The sequence below is a fragment of the Amblyomma mixtum genome, chromosome 6, assembly GCF_055824585.1.
Source record: "Amblyomma mixtum isolate Tamu chromosome 6, ASM5582458v1, whole genome shotgun sequence".
Classification (NCBI taxonomy): domain Eukaryota; kingdom Metazoa; phylum Arthropoda; class Arachnida; order Ixodida; family Ixodidae; genus Amblyomma; species Amblyomma mixtum.
In genome coordinates, this window is record NC_143017.1 from 52,286,217 (window position 1) to 52,307,078 (window position 20,862).

The 20,862-nt window shown below is 50.5% G+C and overlaps 1 protein-coding gene across 2 annotated transcripts in view; it reads left to right on the plus strand.

Moving 5' to 3' along the window:
• LOC149339118 (uncharacterized) overlaps window positions 1-20,862 on the plus strand; it is a 72,638-nt gene that overhangs the window by 21,006 nt on the left and 30,770 nt on the right. For both annotated transcript variants that reach the window (XM_089547936.1, XM_089547937.1), the window contains exons 2-3: window positions 16,023-16,178; window positions 20,151-20,233. In XM_089547936.1, the coding sequence (XP_089404062.1) occupies window positions 16,023-16,178; window positions 20,151-20,233 (239 nt within the window). The remainder of the gene's footprint in view (window positions 1-16,022; window positions 16,179-20,150; window positions 20,234-20,862) is intronic.

A 20,862-nucleotide genomic window follows, 5' to 3' on the forward strand; every position in this document is an offset into this window, starting at 1 on the left:
CCAGTTCGTTCATTCCTTGGCTTCTAGCGTTGGCGCTGTGTCTGGTCGTGCTCATACCAACTGCAGTCACAACTCAAGAACGAAGCGGCCGATGACCCTCACAGGTAGACGTCCAGCCAATAGCGCCGACCGAGTTTCATAACGCCGAGGTTAATCCGAATAAGCCGTGGTTATTCACATTTCAGCCGCCACCCCCAACGATGTCACTCTATAGCAGGTCTAAAATTAAGGAATTATCCACGGCGTCACCAGCATCGGTCGACGCCATTGGCTTGAGGGCCTCCTTTCAGGGTCATCTGCCACTTCATTCCTGAGTTGTATCCTACTAAAGCCGACTTCACTGTGTGTGTAGCTGTGTAGTGGTAGCCACCATATATCAGTGAGCCAAGAGGCGCAAGACAATGTATGAAGTGCTTTTTTATTTGGTGTCGTCATTGAGAAGTATCAAGCGCATCTTCACCGAGATCGGGTGTCTGGAGCATGCGCGCATTTGTGCCATGGGTCGTCGCAAGATGGGGCATCCGCACTCGAGCTCCAGGATGTCTCTTCTCTCCCCGTGTCCGTGGCCGAGAAGCACAGAGAGCCGACGATCGAGGGGCAGGCATGTGGGCGGGCCAGTGCTGCATGTGCTCGACGGGAGCCTTCGTCTATTTGTGGCGCCGGTCGACGACCCGTCATCGCCCCCCCCCCCCCTCCTGCTGGTGGGGGGGTGCGGAAATCGAAGACCCCCGCACCGCTCCCCGCGTTCTTTTTTTTCTTGCTCGCACACCCTCGCTTTCTTCCTAAAGGGTCCACGGGCCTCTGGCGTGGACCCGCCGCGCGGGCTTGTGTTGAGGGGAGCGCGGTTCTCCGCTGCCGGCGTTAGCGCCCTCTGGGTTCGGCTTCCCGGGCACATTCTTCTGCCTTTGTGGTCTGTTCTCTTCGGGAACAGTGAAAACGCGTGCGAAATGCCTAAGCGTACGTACAAGACCCTAGTACAAGCTCCTCTCGCACGTCTGTGACGCACCGAGCTTCCCCCTTCTCTTCTTTGCTACATTTTTGCTACAAGTTATTTCGGCGAAGAAAGTTCAAGATGTGCTTTGAGCTGAACAAACCCCCCCCCCCCCCCCCCCGGCCTTTCTCTCTATCCAACCACCCCCTGCCGAGAGTTGGTCTCCAGCGCTCAAATCCGCCCCTGAAGAGATGCTGCTGGTGACCTTTACCTTACATTTACCCTGGATAACGTGTTAGAAAAAGCTCGAAAATACTGCCTCTGTTCGTAGCTCGGGTGACGTATACCTGCCCCGCCAGAGGTCGATCCTTCACTTTTTAAGTATTGGTCTTAAAAAAAAAAAAAAAAGATAGGGCCGATCAAGTGGATTCATGCAGCGGAAATGCTCCCCGTTAATCCATGCGATAACATTTTTCTTTCACTCGCCAATCTATTACAACTCTTATTCTAGTCCAATTACGATTCTATTTCAATTCCGATTCTATTCTAGCATGGTCCACTTCTGTTCGGAATCGCTTCGTTTATTCGTTTTTAGCTAAGTCATTCTTAGCCCCGCCTCTACTTCCTCTCCCTTACAAGTGGAGAAGGACATTCACTCTCTCCAACTGCTACGGCTGGAAGGGGGAGAGAGGAAAATCCCACTATACACCACCTGCCACGGTTTCATTTCATTTCATTTTACTACCTTAGAGACTCACGAGGTGTATTATTCCATGTATTCTAGGTAAGTGGAGGCTTCACACAGACGCCGCCGCCGACGCCGGACAGTTATCGCCTTCATGGCCCTCCTAATGTTATCGCATTAAAAACAGGCCGTGCTTATCTTCGGGTAAATACGGCGTTTTTACCCATCCGTGTGCATGCACGGCCGGAGTCTGGCGCCGGCGGCGCTGCTGGCGGCTCAGGCGGAGACGCTTCCGTAGGGAACGCGGAAAACGAGGAATCAGACCGTATCATCGACCGGAGAAGTTATCGGATGCCCGACAGAGCGGTCCATCACTCGCGCTGTCTGACAAACAGTTATGTTTTCCTTCCCTCTTGCAACTTTGACGTGGGCGATCACGCGCGAGCAGTGGCTGTTTGTTTTCAGTTCGATCACGGCCGAGCAGTTTTATTTTTAGCTCTGAAGCGCGAAAGAGGACGGTGCGCCGGGCCAGAGACAAATTTCGACCACCTGTGTAATGATTTTCCTACATACCTCTTTGTTGTTTGCTTTGTTTTGTTTTGAAGGCACCCCCTAATTCCTTAAGATTCGCGTTTTTTAACACACGATGGAGAATTTTTGTCATGAGCGTTGGAGTCATAAACGTGGCTAGTTCTGCGCGACACATCAACCGCAGGAATAAAAAAGTTATAAACGACTACCGCTTCTCGTCTACTGCCCCCCCCCCCCCCCCTTTTTTTTCTTCTAAATGTTTAGACATGGAGTTCCCCTAATTTCAGTTCCTGGAGAACCACTGCACCCGAGGTTCTTTAGCCTGCACTTACATTGCCCGGCACACGGGCGTCTTTTGCATTCCTGCAGTAAGACATATCTGCAGCCTTCGCTTTCGCATAGAGCGAGTGCACTTTCCGAATTGAATGCGAATCTGCGAAGGAAAAAAATGGCCTCGAATGTCGGACTGACAATGGACTTTTGAAATGTCGGCTAACAGATGCGGTAGAGGGCGATAGCGGTTGCACATCGGATTAATATCCTTTGGGACGTATGTAAGGCCGTTTACAAGTGAAATTAAATAAAATTGCGCTCTGCTAGGATAGTAAGAATAGCGCTGAAGCGGACCGTCGTTTTAAGGCGAAAGCCTTTAATGGCTCATACCGTCGTCCGTTAGCAGAGGGTGTCACACCTTTGGCAGCGTGTTAACTCAGAAACTAAGAAAGATAGGAGAAAACGAATGGTTGCTCTGATAGAGGAGGAAAACCTGAAGCCACGTTTGAGGACTAGAGTAATTAGTTTATTTATTATAGTCAAAAATGTCAAAATTGCGTCGAATAACGCAGACGTCGGTATAGCCACGGGGAATGGTGTGACGTCATGTCCACCGGAAGTCGTCACGGCATAGTGAAAATTGTCACAGAATGGTCGGAAAACACCGGATTTGTGTCAAATTAGATGGAAAAAATGTCTAATTAAGCGTAATTAACACTTAAGATCCCCCAAAAGATGTATAATTTGGATCTCGATATAGCCACGAGAACGGTGTGACGTCACATCCACCGGAAGTCGCCACGGCACAGTGTCCTCGGCTTTCTTCGCCTCTCAACACTTTAGTTGCCAAAGTGTCCTCGCAATTTTTGGGGTATCGTTTTTTCCTTTCCTCGGTCGTTCTCGGTGTTTGCCTCGCTTTTGGTCAGACTTGTCTTTTAGAGCCGCCACACGCAAGCGGTTCTCACTGTGTGTGCGCGTTCCTTCGCGTGCTCGGTCCGAGTGGTCAACTCGGTCGCTGCACCTCGCCTCGGCTGGCGCATACAAGTATACAAGTCGCTAGTGGAACGTGTGCTTTCAGAAACGAAGAAAAAAGCGCGCGCAGAAAATGGACGAGTCGATGGTTCCCGCCACGTTGGTGCGGACAGTGAGACGACAGGTGTATACGACGGTTGACTCCACGTTGCGTGGCGCGGCAGCCGTCGTCTCATTTTTTTTTTAGTTTTCTTTTTATCGCGCAGCTCGTTTACTACTACAGCGAAAAAAGCGGGGCTCCGTCAAGGCGATGACCGAGGACGTGGGAGCAGCAGGCGGAGCTCGCTTGATTGCTCTGTATAGCTATAGTTCGTTTTTTTCTTTTCTGCACTCCGTTGTGCCGTCGTCGTCGGGGCAGCGCGCTACGCTCAGCCGCGGACGCGCCGAGACGGAGGTGCTCGCGCGGTCGCTTCGCGTCGTCCTTGCCCTTGGCCGCCCGCGGTCGTTTCACGGCGCGTTTAACGCCGGCGCGACCTCGAGGCTGGATGCTCTGCAACAGTTTACAACTGCTCTTCGACGCCGGGCGCCGTCCCTCGTGCAACCTCTTCTTGCAACCTCTGCACCGCTCTCTCTCTCTCTCTCTCGGTTCGTGAGGGAGCATTTGAACGGTTGTGCCGTTGTGCGCGGCGTCGTGACGTCGTCCAGAGCGGTTTCTGGTCGCTGCGCTCGCGTTTCGGGGGCGTCACGGCAGCTTATTTCGCCGTTTGCGCGAGAAAACGGAGGCGGTCGGCGCCTTCGGTGAAGGTCCACGGTGGGAGGGGGGGTACCGCCAAGGAGGTGTTGGTACCGCTCGCGTACTCGTGAACCCCCGCTTACTGGGATTCTTCCCGGAAGATGAACGTCATATGCTGCTCGGTGGCTTTCTTTCTTTTTTTTTTTTCATTTTTCGTGCCTGCCGCTCGCTTGCTTGCTTTTCCGCTTTTCCTCTAGCTGAGGCATGTGTGTCTGCAGCGTAGCTGATGAGACACCGTCGACGTGCTCACCGATGACTGCGCTTTTAGGAACGGGTTGGAAGTGAACAAAAAGGAGAAAAAAAGAGGATACAAAGACGAGAGCACGTGGTATACCTAGGTATTCTGCCTCGAGAACAACAAAATTCGTCGCCAACAATAGCATGTGCCCTGTCCATCGTGCGTATCAAACGACTGTATCTTCGGAGATTAACGGGACAACGGCCTTTTGGCAACCATCAACGAACGGACTCTAATTGTGTAGTGATTTTCCTTCCCGTCGAGACGGTTTGGCGTTGTAACTAAATTGTAAGCTGCAGGTGTAACTAGCCTTGCGGAGTTCTGCCGGAAGTTTCTCCATCATAGCGGCTCTTCGATGATTTATTAAGGGCAACCATTTGTAGCACAGTTTTGTGACCTGTAGCAGTCCTCTTTCTCAAGTTCTGCGGGAGCACATAGAAGGGTCTCTAGCTGCCACCATCACAAAATTGGTGTGGTTTAGCTCTGGTTAAACCTGGTTGGTTGCGGAAGCAATAGAAGCAGTAGAGCAACTAGATTCAGATGTAGACTCGTCGTCGGTAACTTCCATGGCGAGACTCCTCGATGAGCGCGGCACGACCGGCTCCTCCTGGCTGCGGTGGAGAGAGCAAGCTGACGTCACGCGTCGCCATAGCAACGGGCAGGCTGACGTCACACCATCTGCTAGGCGTGGCGGCGGCTCCTCGAGGAGCAGGGGGGTCCACGCGACGAGCGGTTAGACCTGGCGTAGTATTGCTTTCGCAATTGAATGTGTAGTACAGTTTGGTGTCGCGACGGTATCTGAGAAGAAGACCCTGATGGACATGGCGCACCCGTTTCGTTTTGTGAACATAGGAAACAACGTACGGGTTTTTCTTTTTTCTGTTTGTTTTGTTTTCGGCACTGCAGTTCGCTTGCGGTCGGTTGACGTTCCCGTCCTCTCTCTCTCCCTCTCTTGCCCTGTGTAGAGTACTGGTACAGTTAACGGCTACCAGCGCCAGTATTGAAAGCGCTTAGGGGTGACTGAGAGCAGAGGGCCCGGGACGTCGATGGTCGAGGGAACGCCCGTGCCAACCTGGCATACATTTGTTAGTCCGAAGCGGTGAACATGTAGGAGTCGAACAGGGCAAAAGGGAGGACGAACTGCTGTTGTCAAAGGTACAAGCTTGGGTATGAGGCAGTGACCAATACTCTAGAAATGTAACTTAAGCGAGTTTTACGCAAAGGAAGAATCATCTTGCGTAGACCAGCTGCTCCTTTTCACTTTTTTTTTACACATGCACACGCACGCACGCACGCACGTGCACACACACACACACGCACGCACGCACGCGCGCGCGCGCGCACGCACACACAGGATGTTCCGTCTAACTTGGACCAAGATTTTAAAAAAATGACGCGTTCTTCAGAGCTGAGATCGCGTGGATGTTTTATGGTTTATATAGGGTTACAGTACCATTTTTTTTTCGCTCGTCCCATTTGAATAATCGGTCGAGATAAGCAAATTAACTTTTAAAATATAGCTTGAAACGTTCAGGCGTCAATAGGAAAGTTGTGGAGCTCCACAAATATTGTCCAACCCAGGCACTTCCAGCGTCGGGAAAAACGAAAGCCCGCGGAGTTTAAAAAATACCACGTGACAGCGCGCTCCGTGCGCAGGTGTGTGTGTGTGTGTGTGTGTGTGTGTGTGTGTGTGTGTGTGTGCGTGTGTGTGTGTGTGTGTGTGTGTGTGTGTGTGTGTGTGTGTGTGTGCGTGCGTGCGTGTGTGCGTGTGCGTGCGTGCGCGCGTGCGTGCGTGCGTGCGTGCGTGCGTGCGTGCGTGCGTGCGAGAGACACACAGGGAGAGAGAGAGAGATATGAACAGCGCGTATTCGACGGAGACGAAAGGGAGGACACGAATGGACTGGCGCTGACTTTCAGCGAAAATTTTGTTTCTTGGATCGTGAAAATACACTGGTGAAACTCCGAACAGCATACGGAAAACATGACGACGAAACACACTCACTCGTACACACAAACAGTCAGGCTGAAGAAGATGACAGCAGCTTCGTCACTTGCCTGCAGCTAAAAAAGCCCTGTTTCTTTTCCTGGTATTGCCAGAGGGGCTGCTTACGCTTGCATCCTTTGACCAAGCGATTTTTACATCTTCAATACATTCTCGCGTTAGCTTATTTCTTTCGACTGCTTTTCTGTTTCGACTGGCTTTCGAATCGGGTCGAATATTTCCCGGTCGCCAATATACGGGAAAGGAAAACCGATCGATCGAATCCCATCGAGCTGTATGCACACAGACGACTTATTTGGCCGTTGATGTTATCGAAAAAGGAGTCAGAAATAAAATATGCGTTGGACGGAATAGGTGATCGCTCTTGGGTGCAGCAGTGGTGTTGGTTTTTTTTTTTTTAATAAATTCGATGCAGTCGATGAATCGAGGCAGCCCGTTACAGTCCGGTTAATGCGGCAGTGTAGTTCAAATCCGCTCAAGGAACTTTTTCTAGGACTGCTGACGTCTGCGTTATTGCCGCCACCGCGTGTGCCAAGGAAAGCAGGTGCGCCTGGCAGAAGCAGCGGCCTTGCCAGCACCGGCTAAGAGATAAACGAAGCAGCGCAACGGGCCGTCTTGAAGTGTATATCGTATAGTTTCGTTTTTCGGCATTCTTTCTTTACGTGCGCGTAGTCTTTTGAGTGAGAATCTCCTCCACTTCCCCGCGAAAAAAGAATGAAAGGAGCTGTTTATTGGTTCGGTTTATTGGTGTTTACTGTCCCAAAGCGACTCGGGCTGAAGGACGCCGTAGTGAAGGGCTCCTGAAATTTCGACCACCTGGGGTTCTTTAACGTGCACTGACATCGCACAGCACACGGGCCTCCACAATTTCGCCTTCATCGAAATTCGGCCGCCGCGGCCAGGATCGAACCCGCTTCTTTCGGGTCAGCAGCCGAGTGCCCTAACCACTGTGCCACCGCGGCGGGGATCCGGATGGTTTCGATACAGGGTGTTTCACCTAAGGCTTTCCACAATTTTTTAAAAATGGGCTTTTTGCGTTAACGCATCCGCAGCAGCAGTGGCTCAGTGGTTATGGCACTCGGCTGCTGACCTGAAAGACGCGGGTTCGATCCTGGCCGCGGCGTTCGAATTTCGTTCTAGGCGAAATATTCTAGATGCCCGTGTTCTGTGTAGTGCACGTTAAAGAACCCCCGGGGGGTATTAATTTCCGGAGGCTAGCCTGAGTGGCTCTGTGACGTTAAACCCCCATAAACCAAACCCATAAACCAGCTTTTTGATTGGTTTATTGGGGTTTAACGTCCCAAAGCAACTCAGGCTATGAGGGACTTTTTTCGTCATAGAATTGTCAGCGGTGTAGTACATCAGAGTATAAACTATGAACTAGTCTGGTGAACTAAAAAATGATAGGTGTTTAACGCAGTTAAACCGAGCAGACGTGCGAAAGCAGAGTCCATTCTTCAACTGGAGGGGGCGCTTAAGCTCCGCCTTAAGGGTATGACGCGATAGCTTAAGGGTGTTAATGCCCGTGTATGCAGGGTTGATCATTCTCTACGTAACATTCAGATCGCTGAGGGTCCTCGTATTCACTCCTGGCTCATTGGTGCAGCGTTGCCACGCTGGCCTGCGATGGGAGGTGCTGCCACCGGTGAGGATTGCGCGACCCATGTTGCCTCTCGCGAGCAATCATTAATTTAACTTGCACCTGCGACGGTGGTCAGTTCGCTCACAATCCGGTAGGCAGGCTGTGGTGACGCCACAAGGTTACGTGATCTACAGCTGGCGCGGCGCTTCACCGAACTTACCCGAGCTTCCTCCCATTGGCTGCAGCTTGCCCGACGCTCCTCCGGACTAACCCGAGCTTGCCCGAATAACTCCGAGAGCACAAGATTCTTGCTCGGGGTTGGTGCGACTGGAGTAGTGCTTTGGCTCTATATAGTATTGAATAGATAACTTTTAACTATTACTGTTGGAAGTAATAGTTACTGTTAGAAGCAATAGTTACCTGTAATAACCAGTTAACCAGCAATAAATAGCCGGTACTAATGCTTGCATACAGCTGCACCAACTATGAAGGAGTAGAATAGAATTGGAATAGAATTGCAGTGCTCTCGCATTGCTGGCACTTGAGCTGCTTAAGGCCCCGGTAATTTTTTTGTAGCGCTTTTATCTTTATTTTTGTGCCGTTTCGTTGTGTTGTACTATTCTTTTCGTTGTAGCCCTTTATGTCCAACTGTAAGTGAACAAATGGCTGTGGTTCTGGCTATCGGTGTTCTGTTGATAACAAGATCTTACAGAAAACTTTCCCCTGCTTAATCGGCATTGCTTTTGGAGGGCAACAGTTGAATGCGCACCGATTTCTGCGCCGTAGCGAAATCCTCGCCAGAGCGAACAGCGTTTTCGCCTTCCCCGGCGACTTCGTTATTTCGAAGGGTTCGCGCAGTGTCGGCGTCTCTCCTCATTCCCGTGCGTTGCTCGTCGGGCGAAAGGAAATGCGCGACGAGCGTCAGCGTCCGTCCGCCCGCGCTCTCTGCGTGCGGTTCGCAGACGCTAGCCGAGAGTGTCGGACGACGGCGTGGAAAAAGCTCGTCGCTGACGTCAGCGCCGCCGCAATTGCTCTCTTTGTGCTGGAGAAAGATGAGGTGGAAAAAAAAGAAAAAGGAGCGGTGCGCGCGTATTTATATTATTGCGCGCTGGCTGGCATCGCGTGTCCGGAAATGCTGCCACTGCTGCGCATGCTGCTGCGGTGCTGTCAGCTGATTCGGCCGCCGGGCGACCTTGTTCCGACGCCGAACAACGAGGCGTGTGCAATCACGGTCTCGAAGGACGGCGGCCGCGGATGCTGTTCTTCTCCCGAGCAGCGGCCGGATTCATTATGCGGAAGTCTCGGGCGCCGCTATCCGCGCCCTGCTTCGCGTTCAGCGTGCAACACGTGCGAGACGTTGAATGCGAGCGCAGAAGAGGGGGGAAAACAACCGCTTGTCGGCGTGTTCTTCGACGTGGCTGGCCTTCTTTTCTTTTTGGCCGGCTTTTTCTTTTTTTTTTATGCGTGCAGCGGGGTCTGCGGGAACTGGGACCATTCATGGGGCCGTCGAAAGCTATCACGTAAAGATGTGTTCAGTGTTAGGTTACGTCATTCATATAGCCCTTTGGCTTTCGGCTGGTGAGCCCAGGGCCGGGGGGACCCCTCCAGGAGTGAAGAGAGTTGCTGCGCATTTCCTTTCCTAAAAACCAGTTTTCATTTTCAACTCGACGTCACCTCACCAGTGGCACTGCGAACGGAGAAGTCGCCCAAATCCGTCCTGGGAGCGCAGTCGCGCTTCTTTGCGCTTTTAAAAGAAACATCCACTCGGGAGGGGTGAAACGACTCCGAACACTGGTCCGCACAGCAGGTCCGGATCCGCCTAGAAGTCTGTCAGCAGAAGCTTGTCAGCAGAGGTGTCACGCTTTTGATGGGTGTCCACCGAGATATGTGATTGATTGATTGATAACAACTTTTATTTCCACCGATGTAGGAGGCCCCCTACTCCCCGTCCCTGGCACGCAGGCCTAGGGGACGGGGGACGGGACCTCCGCGACTAAAGACTGGCGAAGATACATTGTCTCTTCGCGGCTTCAGCCGCCAGGCGGACAGCTCGTTTCTGGTCGGCGGGGACCTCGCTTCGCAGAAGGGCCTCCCAGGCTTCTCTACTCTTAATATTGTCCTCAGCACCCGGGGTTCCAGGGCATTGCCAAATTATATGATCGAGGGTCCCCCTCGCTCCGCAGGTCTTACATTTGTCACCTTTTTTATCGTCTAACGTGGTTTGAAATAACCAGACAGGGTTAACGAAATGTTAGCCCGAGATCTCTACTTCCGGGTAACTGTAGAGCCACCCGACCCCCAGGGGATGGACGAACGTTTGCAAACGTACGCGGAAATCGCCGTGCACTACAGGTTAGGCAGGCGTCTAATGCCACCACCAGATCCAAACTTAACCAATACTAGAGGCCATCGCCTGGCGACGATTACACACCGAGATATGTGAGACAGTTACTGCGTAATTTCCTTTCCTCAAATACAATTTTCAGTTTCTTCATTACGGGCCCTCTTTCTCTTCCTTCTTTCACTCCCACTTCCTCCCTTCCTGTACGGTGCGATTCAGGTGTCCACCGAGATGACAGAGAATGACGAGAATTCGTGATTGCAAGACTGGGCTTGTGGTGAACAGCATCGTAAGCGTAAATACGCCTTCTGTCTCGCGACTACCGTCAAGTAACACTAGTCACGCTAATAACGGTAACCTCAGTCTACCCAAAACACACACTATATACGGACGTCGAACAATATTTTTCAGTCAGCACTGAAGTATGGAACACCGTTCCATCAAGCATTAACACCTCTCTAGCATAGCACCCGCTCTAAAACGGCGTATATATCGGAACAGTACACCTCACTCTAGAGTGAAACGTTCATCTGTTCCAGCCATCATCAACTGCCTAGAAATATTCCATTTTTTTTATGGATCTCTGAAGTCACCGGCTATAAGGATCATTTTGTTTACATCGACGTTAAATTTAATTTGTGCGTCTTTTGTAATGATAAGAAGTTGACGTGGTGCAGGCTGTGTAAGGGTGCCCACAGTGCGTGCTCTAACCAAAAGCGCTGGCGACTTATATACCGGTCCCTATACCTGCATGAAGACCCCCTTTCGCATTGATCGCGGGTCCGTTTCAGTAGTGAATCGCCAAGCGAAGGATTGCCCGCTTATCTCGCTGCGCCTTCGTTTTGCTTGAAAAAAGGGCCACACTGCTGTCTCCATCGCGAATGGCGTCCGTTGCCAGGTGTTGTTGATAACGAAACAGCAGTTTGCTCGCTTCTTCCGCTAGAGCGCGAGGAAAAAAATAAAGAAGAAGGAAGCCAGAAATCTTCGGCGTCTTAGGCCGCTTCGCCGCGGACGATCTTCGTAATGCGTTAGCCAGCATTAGACGCGGTAATTAATTTCTGGCACTGTGTTCGGTGAAAATGTGCGCCCGTCCTCCAAACCCGCTTCTATGAACTTGGCTTCGAAGCCGTCGTACTTAGAGGGCCCGTTGGCTGTTAGCCAACGTCGTCGCTATATACCGCATTGGGCGCACCGCTCAGTGTTTTAATGTATATACGCTCGATTCATGCCGACTGCGCGCGGTGCGGATAAGGACAGTTTGGCAAGCCAGTAAATTTTGTAAGCAGTGTTTGCACGCGCCAGTATATAATGCAGCTGCGCCCGACGTTTCTGCCTTTCTAAACCGGATGGTGTGTTTCCTGCAGAGGTGACGTTATAAAGTTTTAACTGCGTTATATAAAATGTGCGGGAACGGAGTGGTGTGAATTCACTGGAGGTCTTCACTGGCAAAATGCGACATGTGTTATACCTTGAGCTGTCCTTTTCATATTTAGTCTGTGTGATCACTGGATGGCAGCAAATAATTCGGCGATATCTTGTTTGTTGGCACAGTACCTGTGAGTAATAAAAACAGGGCGATGATATGCAAAATTGTTTCGCGTTTTTCCCCACTCTTTCCTAAGTACGGAGAGCAAGGTAATTGAATTCCGTGATATAGATAAATCATTCTGGAAGCGTCTCTCACAGCCTTAGTCGCTTTGGGACGTTAAACCCCATAGACCAACCAACCAACCATTCCGGAAGCCTCCGCCACAGCACCTCTTTCTCTCTTCCTTATTTGCCTCTCTCCATCGCCCCCTTCCTTCACGGCGCGGTTGAGGTGTCCGTCGAGAAGTGAGACGGTTACCGCGCTTTTCCTTCCCTCAAACCCATTTTCCCATACCTGCGCACGGCTGCTCACCCGGGGAGAACAGGGCATTATCGCCACTTCCCGGCGTATTTATGGCCATTCGCGACGGTGTTTGCCGCTGGTGAAGGGCATAATAGTAACCGACGGGGCTTTGCAGCCGGCGTCGCCCTGCCCTCCGCAGTCGGCAGCCAGATGTGAAGTACCCTCCCCCCGGCCCCCGATGTCCGGGCGCTGGCTCCCGCATGTGCGCGAGCATAACTCGACCCGAATATGGATCGTCGCTTCCCACTTTCGCGTCAGACCTTCACGCGCGCGCGACCTGTATATATGTATATTTATCGTGTATATAAGTAAATAGATTTATTGTCAGTGTACCCCTCCCCCTGTCCTTTCTACTGTCCCCTCCCCTCTTTCTTTTCACTTCTACACAGTGCCTGCTATCCTTTATTTTCGCTGCCCCAGCTCAGGTGCTTCCAGCCGCGATAGCAGATGCCGGGGTAGCAAAAATCATTTTACCTTCCATATTAAATGCAAATAAAGCCACTACTACTACTACTACTACTACTACTACTACTACTACTACTACTACTACTACTTTCGCGATGCGCAACGGTTGAACAATGCGAAAGTAAAAGCATGCTGTGGTGTACATACGTGGGCTGTGAGAGACGCCGTAGCGGAGCGGTCCGGATTAATTTCGGTCGCCTGGGGGATTCCTTATCGGGTACTCATATACAGCACAGCACGCGGGCGCTGTTTTGATCTCCCAGCAGCCGAACGTCATGGCCAATGAGTCACCGCGGTGGGTATATATGTGAAAAGAAAATAAGGAAAATAAGTTCTCATTTTGCGCATAATTATAAAATTTAACAGATAGTTTGGTTTGGTTTATTGGGGTTTAACGACCCGAAGCGACTCAGGCTATGAGGGACGCCGTAGTGAAGGGCTCCGGAAATTTCGACCACCTGGGGTTCTTTAACGTGCACTGACATCGCACAGCACACGGGCCTCTAGAATTTCGCCTCCATCGAAATTCGGCCGCCGCGGCCGGGATCGGACCCGCGTCTTTCGGGTCAGCAGCCGAGTGCCGTAACCACTGAGCCACCGCGGCGGGGCAGTTAACAGATAGTGCGCGCCTGCTAGGCGGGGAACGGGAGCAGTGTTCGGGTCCTACGCCTGTTAACGCGGTATGCCTCTTCACGCTCGCGTCCCTGCGAGGGGTGTCGGGGCGACTGACGGCATCCGCTCCGGGTGCTCCCCACGCCCGCCATTGTTTCGCGTGACGCGTGTCTTAGCTGCTCTCTCTGCCCCTGGTCTCGGAGCCTGCTTTATTGCCTGTGTACGCGCTTCCGGCCTGGCCTCGCGGGGGCTGTTCGCTTTCAGGCGGGAAAAATTGAGCGCTCGCGAAATATTGACCTGCGCACAATGCAGCATACGAATACTCAAGTTCTGGCAAAAAAAAAAAAAAAAAAAAACGGCGAAAACCAAGACACATGACCTGCTTTCTTAGGGTCCTGTGTCTTTGTTTTCGCTGTTTTCTTTTTTTGTTTGCTAAAACATGAATGACCAACTCTACCAGCAGTTCACGCTTGCGAATACTCAAAAACAGAAGTAACGCCCGCGTGTCAGCTGGTCAGTCAATGTATGCGAAGCGCCTGCTGTTTCCGGATTGTGCGAAACTGCTCTGGGGCTTATTGTTATAATTTTCTCTTCCTCCTGTACGGTTCTTCTTTCCTCATTTATGGCATGGGTTCCGCATCCGCCAGGTCAGAGAGGCAAATCGCGATACCATTGAATTAGCTGCGCTCCACGAGCGAAAATCGCGTGTGCTACACGTTGCAATATGCGCGTGTGGTTGTGGCCCGCGATCTGCGCTCAGAACATTGACCTGCTGGCCGATATCAATGCTGCTGTGAAAAAGGAAACCGCATTCGGCTGTTCTTGGAGATGTGACCTGTCTTTTTTTCTCTCTTTTCATGCAGTTAAATTCTCTTCCTAACGCTATATATATTTTCAGTTCTTCGCTGCCTGACCAACCCACCTGCTGCGTCTGAAAACTTCACAGTTTCGCTCCTCGGCACTGCGCTGTCGCTCTTTTGCGGCATTAACCGTGCTTCTTTGGAGTATCTCTACTCAGGCTTTATTGGCAGTTTGATGGAGCGCTTTGGGCTTGTGTAGCTATATCGTCACCGCAAGTGTTTAAAGGCGCATTGCGGTCACACAGAGTTTCCTTACGGATCTGGGTAATTGTGGTTACCGCTTAATTCCGTATGAAATAACTATTCTGAAAGACAATAAGTAGCGCTTAAAATGGGACAATCGCCCGTTAATACTTTACGCTGCTCTCTATGCTAGAGTTTTTACTTTGGCCTTTCATAATTCGCGTCGTTTCCGGCCCGGAAACCCGGCTGTTTAAGGACAGGAATGTCTCCACGCGTGGACATGTAGCTGCGTTACGCTGCCACTATTAGTGCAGCCATGGCTTGCACATGTTAGCATGCAAGGAATGTGACCCTCGTGGCACTTGACGCAGCCGTGGTGCCCTTTCGTGGTGCATCTGGCTCGAGCGCGAAGAACTGCGCAGCCGTATGACAGTGGGGCTGCATTCAGGGGCACGCTAATTACTTCCTCGTTGTAAGGACCGGGCTTCGTTAGTGCTTGGCACGCGCCGCTTCGTGAAGACGTCTGCCGCTGATCGATGTGCCGGTGGAATTTCCAGTCTCGTTTTGCCACTCCCTGGCGTAGAACAGCTGAGCGCTTGTGTCGCCCAGTTCCGTGCGTTCTCGTGTGCGTTGATGACAGCATAATCTCCCGTTTCATCTTCATAGCGTAGAGAACGGATAGTAATAATTGCGGCGCCGATATGCCAGTCGTTGAATGGTAATATACTGCGAATTCAACTTCGAATGTGACCAACGGTGATAGTTGCCACTTTTAGTGTGTTGCTCCTGATATCTCTTCTTCCGATAACTTTGCGACAATTTTTGCTTCTCGCATGGATTGCCCTTCGTTCCCTTCCAGCAACCTTCTTATCCCTTTTTGTACTGATTTCTGCTCTGAAAATTCACTGCGCAGTAAAGAAATTTGTAAGGGCATAACACTTAGGAGGTTTTCACCTTTTCGCACCCTTCTTTTTATAGGAGTGAAAACAAATATTTTCGAAGCGTGCGTTGGAATTCCCCCCCCCCCCCCCCCCCCCCCTCTGTAGTTTCAGTTTCGGTTGCCAGACGAGGGTTGCGCCGCCACAAGTCAGTATGGGATCATGTGAGGCATACAAAAACTGTAATATAGCAGTTGCTTTGTCGTTTTAATTCATTCAGACTCTTACGCTAAACTCTTCCAGAAGCCGGAATGGCAAAGGGCTGTCATAGTGCAGTTTTTGTATGCCATGATCTGCTCACTTGTGACGTCACAACTGTCTTTCGACTACTACAGCCGAAACCGAAACTGCACGGAAGATTAGTTTGGTTTATGCGGTTTTAACGTCCCAAAGCGACTCGATCTAAATTCGACCGCCGCGGCCGGGCTATAGGATTGCATCTTACCTCTATGAATGCTCGCACCACAATAAGGGGCCATGGTACTTTAAAACAGATAATACTTGTGCAGTTTTTTAGAATCGAGACAGATGTACTGCAACTGCAAAGCAGTCGGAAACTCCGTTAAATATGTATAGCAGTCCAACCTTGCACACATTTTGGCAGGGGGAGGCATTGTGTGTTGAGTTTATTCTCATCGTGAAAGTAGAGACCCACAATACAGTGTGTTGTGCACGTGTTTTCCGGGTGGTGTGTCTACATTGGTGGCATGTTTCAATGAATGCAGAGGAGCACATCGTGATGACGCCCCGCAAGAAGGCCGAGGGCCAGACGACCATCAAGATGGAGCGCGTGGCGCGGCAGGCGCTCGACAAGGGCAACGTCATGCACGAGGCCGGAGGGGACCACCGGGGCATCGTCATCAACAGGCTCGCCAGCAGGGGTACGCTGCGGCCCTTTTCTTTCTCGTGACCCTTAATTGCGTTTGTGGCACGTTAATTCTCAGAACTGCTTCACTGATCACCAACATTTCAGTAAAGCTGCTCTTTGAGCGAGGGTCCTGCCGGCGGGAGCTGCCTTCGTTGCTCGTCGCTAGCACGTGGTGCTGCGCCCATTCCTACAACTGCGCCACTCTTGGCGTTTCACGGATGGCTTCGCGCTTGCTGCAGTGAAGTCTGCAGTGAAGCTCCGTCCACATTTAGCACCACCACTCAGAATTCCTCCACGACAAGAAATTTGTTTGTCGTCTAAACTTTGCTTACATAAACAAGAATGCTGATCGCAAGGAAAAATTATCAGCTCTAAACTTTTGCTTCCTCTGGCTTGTTCGATATAGTCAAACATTAAAAAAGCTAATGATTTCTTTACTGCTGTGACAGTAAGCAGGATAACATCGGATATGCCGCGTACTGTTACAAACTGCTGTTTTCTTCGCCTGCCATATTTATAGTTTCTCAATATTACGTAGAGAGAAAGCAGACGGTGTTGAAAAATGCCGGAAAAATGAGGTTTCGTTCTTGGCTTGGCTCCTCGAAGAAATGCTGTGAATGTTTTCCATACCAGCTTAAACACTCGTGTTAAATTTCTTGGAGAAGTCAAGAACGCACTATTAAAATATAATATCGCCTGCGCGCAGAGGAGAGCCTCACTAAAGCACTGCGCAGCTGCCGATTTTGAGGTCGAATCCACGTTTGTGGCCCAACGCTAGCCAAACCAAGTAAGAAACCTCGTCTTTCCTAAAACTCGCGTGGACGTGTTGGTCTATAGTGTTGGTGCCAGTTTTCCTTATTGGGAAACTCAGTGCTACTGGCCAGGCGCAGACGCTTTGCCTGGGCATTTTGTGCTTGTTCAGCCAGCTTGCCCTTGTTCCCCCGTTCGTGCAGCCCGCCGCAAACGCTGAGCAATCCTCTCGGACACGCGCGCTCGTCATTGCGTGCAACTCTCGCCGCGTGCACACGCGCCGCGCCTCGCGATGCTACTTTGTTTTCGCAGCCGTTTGTGCCCGTCACTTCTTGACGTCATTTGCGCTCACGTCACACTGCGCACTCCATCCTCGGTTCTTGCAGCACGCGCACACACGTGCATATATGCAACCACGCACGGCATATCTCGGTGCACACGTGTTCTCTCTCCTGCGCCGTGGTACTGTATTGGCCTGTTTAGTGTCGTCTCCCCAGCGTCTCCCCAGCTTCGCTCTGCCCACCACTGGCACCTTTTTAGAAGCCGATGACATGCATGATTGCACTTCAGAAGCTGCAGGCTGTGACTGTCCCGTAAAGTATATAAAATCTCGATGATGTGATCACGGCTGTCACGAATGCGTAAAATTCCCGCCCGAAGTGCATTAATTACAATAGGCTGTTTAGCATAGCGCGATCTGCGGCCATTAGACACCTTTAGCATATCGTGTTACCGTTACCGGAGCACCGAGAGCCCGCCTACTGCTGGTGAGCAGGCGCTGATTGGTCCTGCAGGCGCGCGCTTAGCTGCCGGGTGCGTGGCGCCATCTGGCGACGTCTAGGAGATTTGCGCATGCTCATTGGCTGCGCACGGGCTCCCGGTACTCCGGTACCGGTAACGGGAACACGGCACACGGTGTGCTAAAGGTATCTAATGGCCGCGATTCGCTTCCGCGCACCAGCAGTGCGCACGCGCTGATTATTCCCGAGGCGGCAGGCGTGCGTGGAGCTGGCGGCACCTGGCGCCATTTGGGGCCCCCAGGGCTACCTACGCATGCGTAGCGGCTCACCGATGACGCCGGTCGCACCCCGCTTAACCTTTCTTATGTGCCAAATTTTGGGTGTTGCGAACACTGCACCACGCCCTACGGATGATACGAACATCGCGACTCATACAACAGCGCAGCGTTGCTCTCACCCCCCCCCCCCCCCCCTCATCGCGCCGCCGTTGCAGTACGCAGTGAGCGAGGTGCACGGTTGTAAATAAATCCCATTAGTCGTAAACAGATCTGCTTGCGTGTATTTGCCATGCTTCAGCATTTGGATTTTGAGATTGAGAAGTTTGCGGGGATACGGTGGCCGCAACTGGCGAAGGACAGGGTTAATTGGAGAGACATGGGAGAGGCATTTGCCCTGCAGTGGGCGTAGTCAGGCTGATGATGACCCCTCATGTAATGTCCGGTGTGGACCTAGGAAAAATAAATAAATAAATACGCTTTTTGGGTGATACGAATATTTTTCATGAGCCCGTGAGGTTCATATCATTGGGATGCTGCTTTGTATGACAGTAATGCTAGTTAAAAGAAAGGATGGAGAGAAAATCATGGTGGTGGTGGTGTGACATTTTTATTCGAACATCCTTTCTATTAGGCGTTCAGTACATCTTGGGCCAAGGCGACGAGGGCACGTTGCAGTCTCAGTTCCAGGGAGGCGAGCCAGATGGGCCACGGTGGGGGTGGGGGGAAAGGATAGGCGGGGGACTGGAAGGCTGCGTGGCACTGTGTAAGGCAGTGTTCTATGTCTGCATATGTGTGTGGACAATTTGGGCACTGAGGTGTGGAAGTGTACCGGTATAGGTAAAGTTTGGCTGGTGTATGTAGGAGATTAAACCGTATTCGGCGAAGAATGCGAGCTTCACGGATCGATAAGGATGGGTGCAGTGGTGGTAAATCAGCTAAATCCAATTTTTGCTGCGCGTAGTATTCATCGACAGTGCGTTTGTAAGCCCTGACCGCCTGCTCCGTCGGTGGGCTCGTCCATGGGATCCCCGGCGCCCGGTGTATAGTTGGCTCACCAGCTTGCCTGCGAAAATCATGGAGTCATGAAAAAAAAAGGCTGCTGTCAAAAATGCCTTTGCTGAAGAATTAGCGGCACTTTGTGATAAGAAGCGCTCATATCAACATACCATAGCTTGGTGCGACAGCTGAAAACCTCGAAGCTGAAACACAGAAAGGGGTGAGTGCAGACGTTCCTGGCAGCAGTTAGATGTGTTCTTCATAAGCAGAGGGAAGCTCTTATATTGAAAATTGGAAATTAATTCTTCTTAATGGTTCCAAAACACCTTTTATCAAAGTTGAAAAATGTTTGTACAGCATTAAAGTACACCATATATGTGAAATCACTCAGCTTCATTAGAGTGTTTAGAAGGTGGCCTGTATCATCAGTTATCAGCTATCAAAAATTGTCCCTGAGCAGTTCCAAGGCTGCCCTCCTCTACTTGTCATTCCCACTGTACTGGAGTCATTGCTTCTTGCTGCTGAGATTGCAGGATGGTGATCAGTGGTGTTCCGGTTGATTTTGTATATTTGTTTTATTGCACACATAATACAGTTTTTTTTTGCTTAGGCACATGACTCATCAAGTTTACTTATTGACTTGCTTTCTCTGCCAATTTGCTCTCAATTGGCACCTGCTCTTCGCAATGTTGAATTCAACCAGCTAATAGCTGCCACCTGTCGTGACAGCTGCTAAAGTGACGTGATAATGCCAGCAAAACATTGGCGATTGGAAAAGATGCAGGAATTAAATAGCAGGCCATTTTTGGAGAAAGACTGTAGCTGCTGCACTGTATGAAGAGCAGTTATATTGGGCTCAGTTTTACTTTTGCACATAAAAAACGTGTTTCTAGTCCTATTAAGTTTGCAAGTTGAAACACCTCCTAGTATTGTTTGTTGTCATTCGCCCTAATGTTTTAATGTGCGTGTGTTAGTGTGTGTTCGTTGCAGCGCAATAATGTTTGCAGAGAAATGCGTGGAGATTTCTTCATGTGCACTCCTGTTCCCATTTGGGCATGTGCGAATGTCGGACAGATAGAACTTTAGTGAGTAGATAAAGCCAACACTAATCATAACATAAGTGCACCTACAGCCCAAGCTACCATAATTCCTATTTTTTTTTCCTCTCTGCCTCCTTGAAGCACTGATTACTCTCTTCCATTTTTCTTTATTTCCTTCTAGATGATGACGACGACGATTCACCTGAGATCTCGCTGGAGTTTCGTGTGTTTCTCACCAACGTGGTTACAGAGGTGCACACACGAGTGAGTTGCTGGTCATTTCCTTCAGCATTATTGTCTCTTGGATCCTTTGTGAAACCTTGAAAGCATTTAAGACTTTTGCGAAAAACAGTATTGTGTGTCGCATGCATCAACTAGCGATGTACTGTCGTGCTTTGCATAAAATGAGTAAGAATATGGAAGCTCTTAGTAACATGATTTATGGATGGCCGTTGTACTACAGCTGACATTGCTATGATTTGTACAACTAGGAGCTTATACCCCAAATATGGATGTGTTAGGCAGCCATGCTGGACATTGAAACAACCGTACATATTCATTTGAGTGCCACTTTGAATACAATTTGTTGCTTTCCCCACAATCTTTTGCTTGATGAATGACAACAGTCTATCACTGTATGTATGAGCTGATGTGTATATCAGCCTACATCCTTTTTCCAGCCTTAGATCTTTACAAAGGGGCTTCCTTTGCACCCATGTAAATGCTTAGTTGTCCTGATATTGTCATCATTATCTTGTTTGTTTGCTGTATAGAATCAACAGGTTGCCAGGTATACATGTACAGTCTGTACGCACAAAGCATGCTTGGAAGTGCCTTTTTGCTGTTACTTGTGTGTGTACATAGCTTCAGTTTAGCTTGAGTTTTCTGGTGAA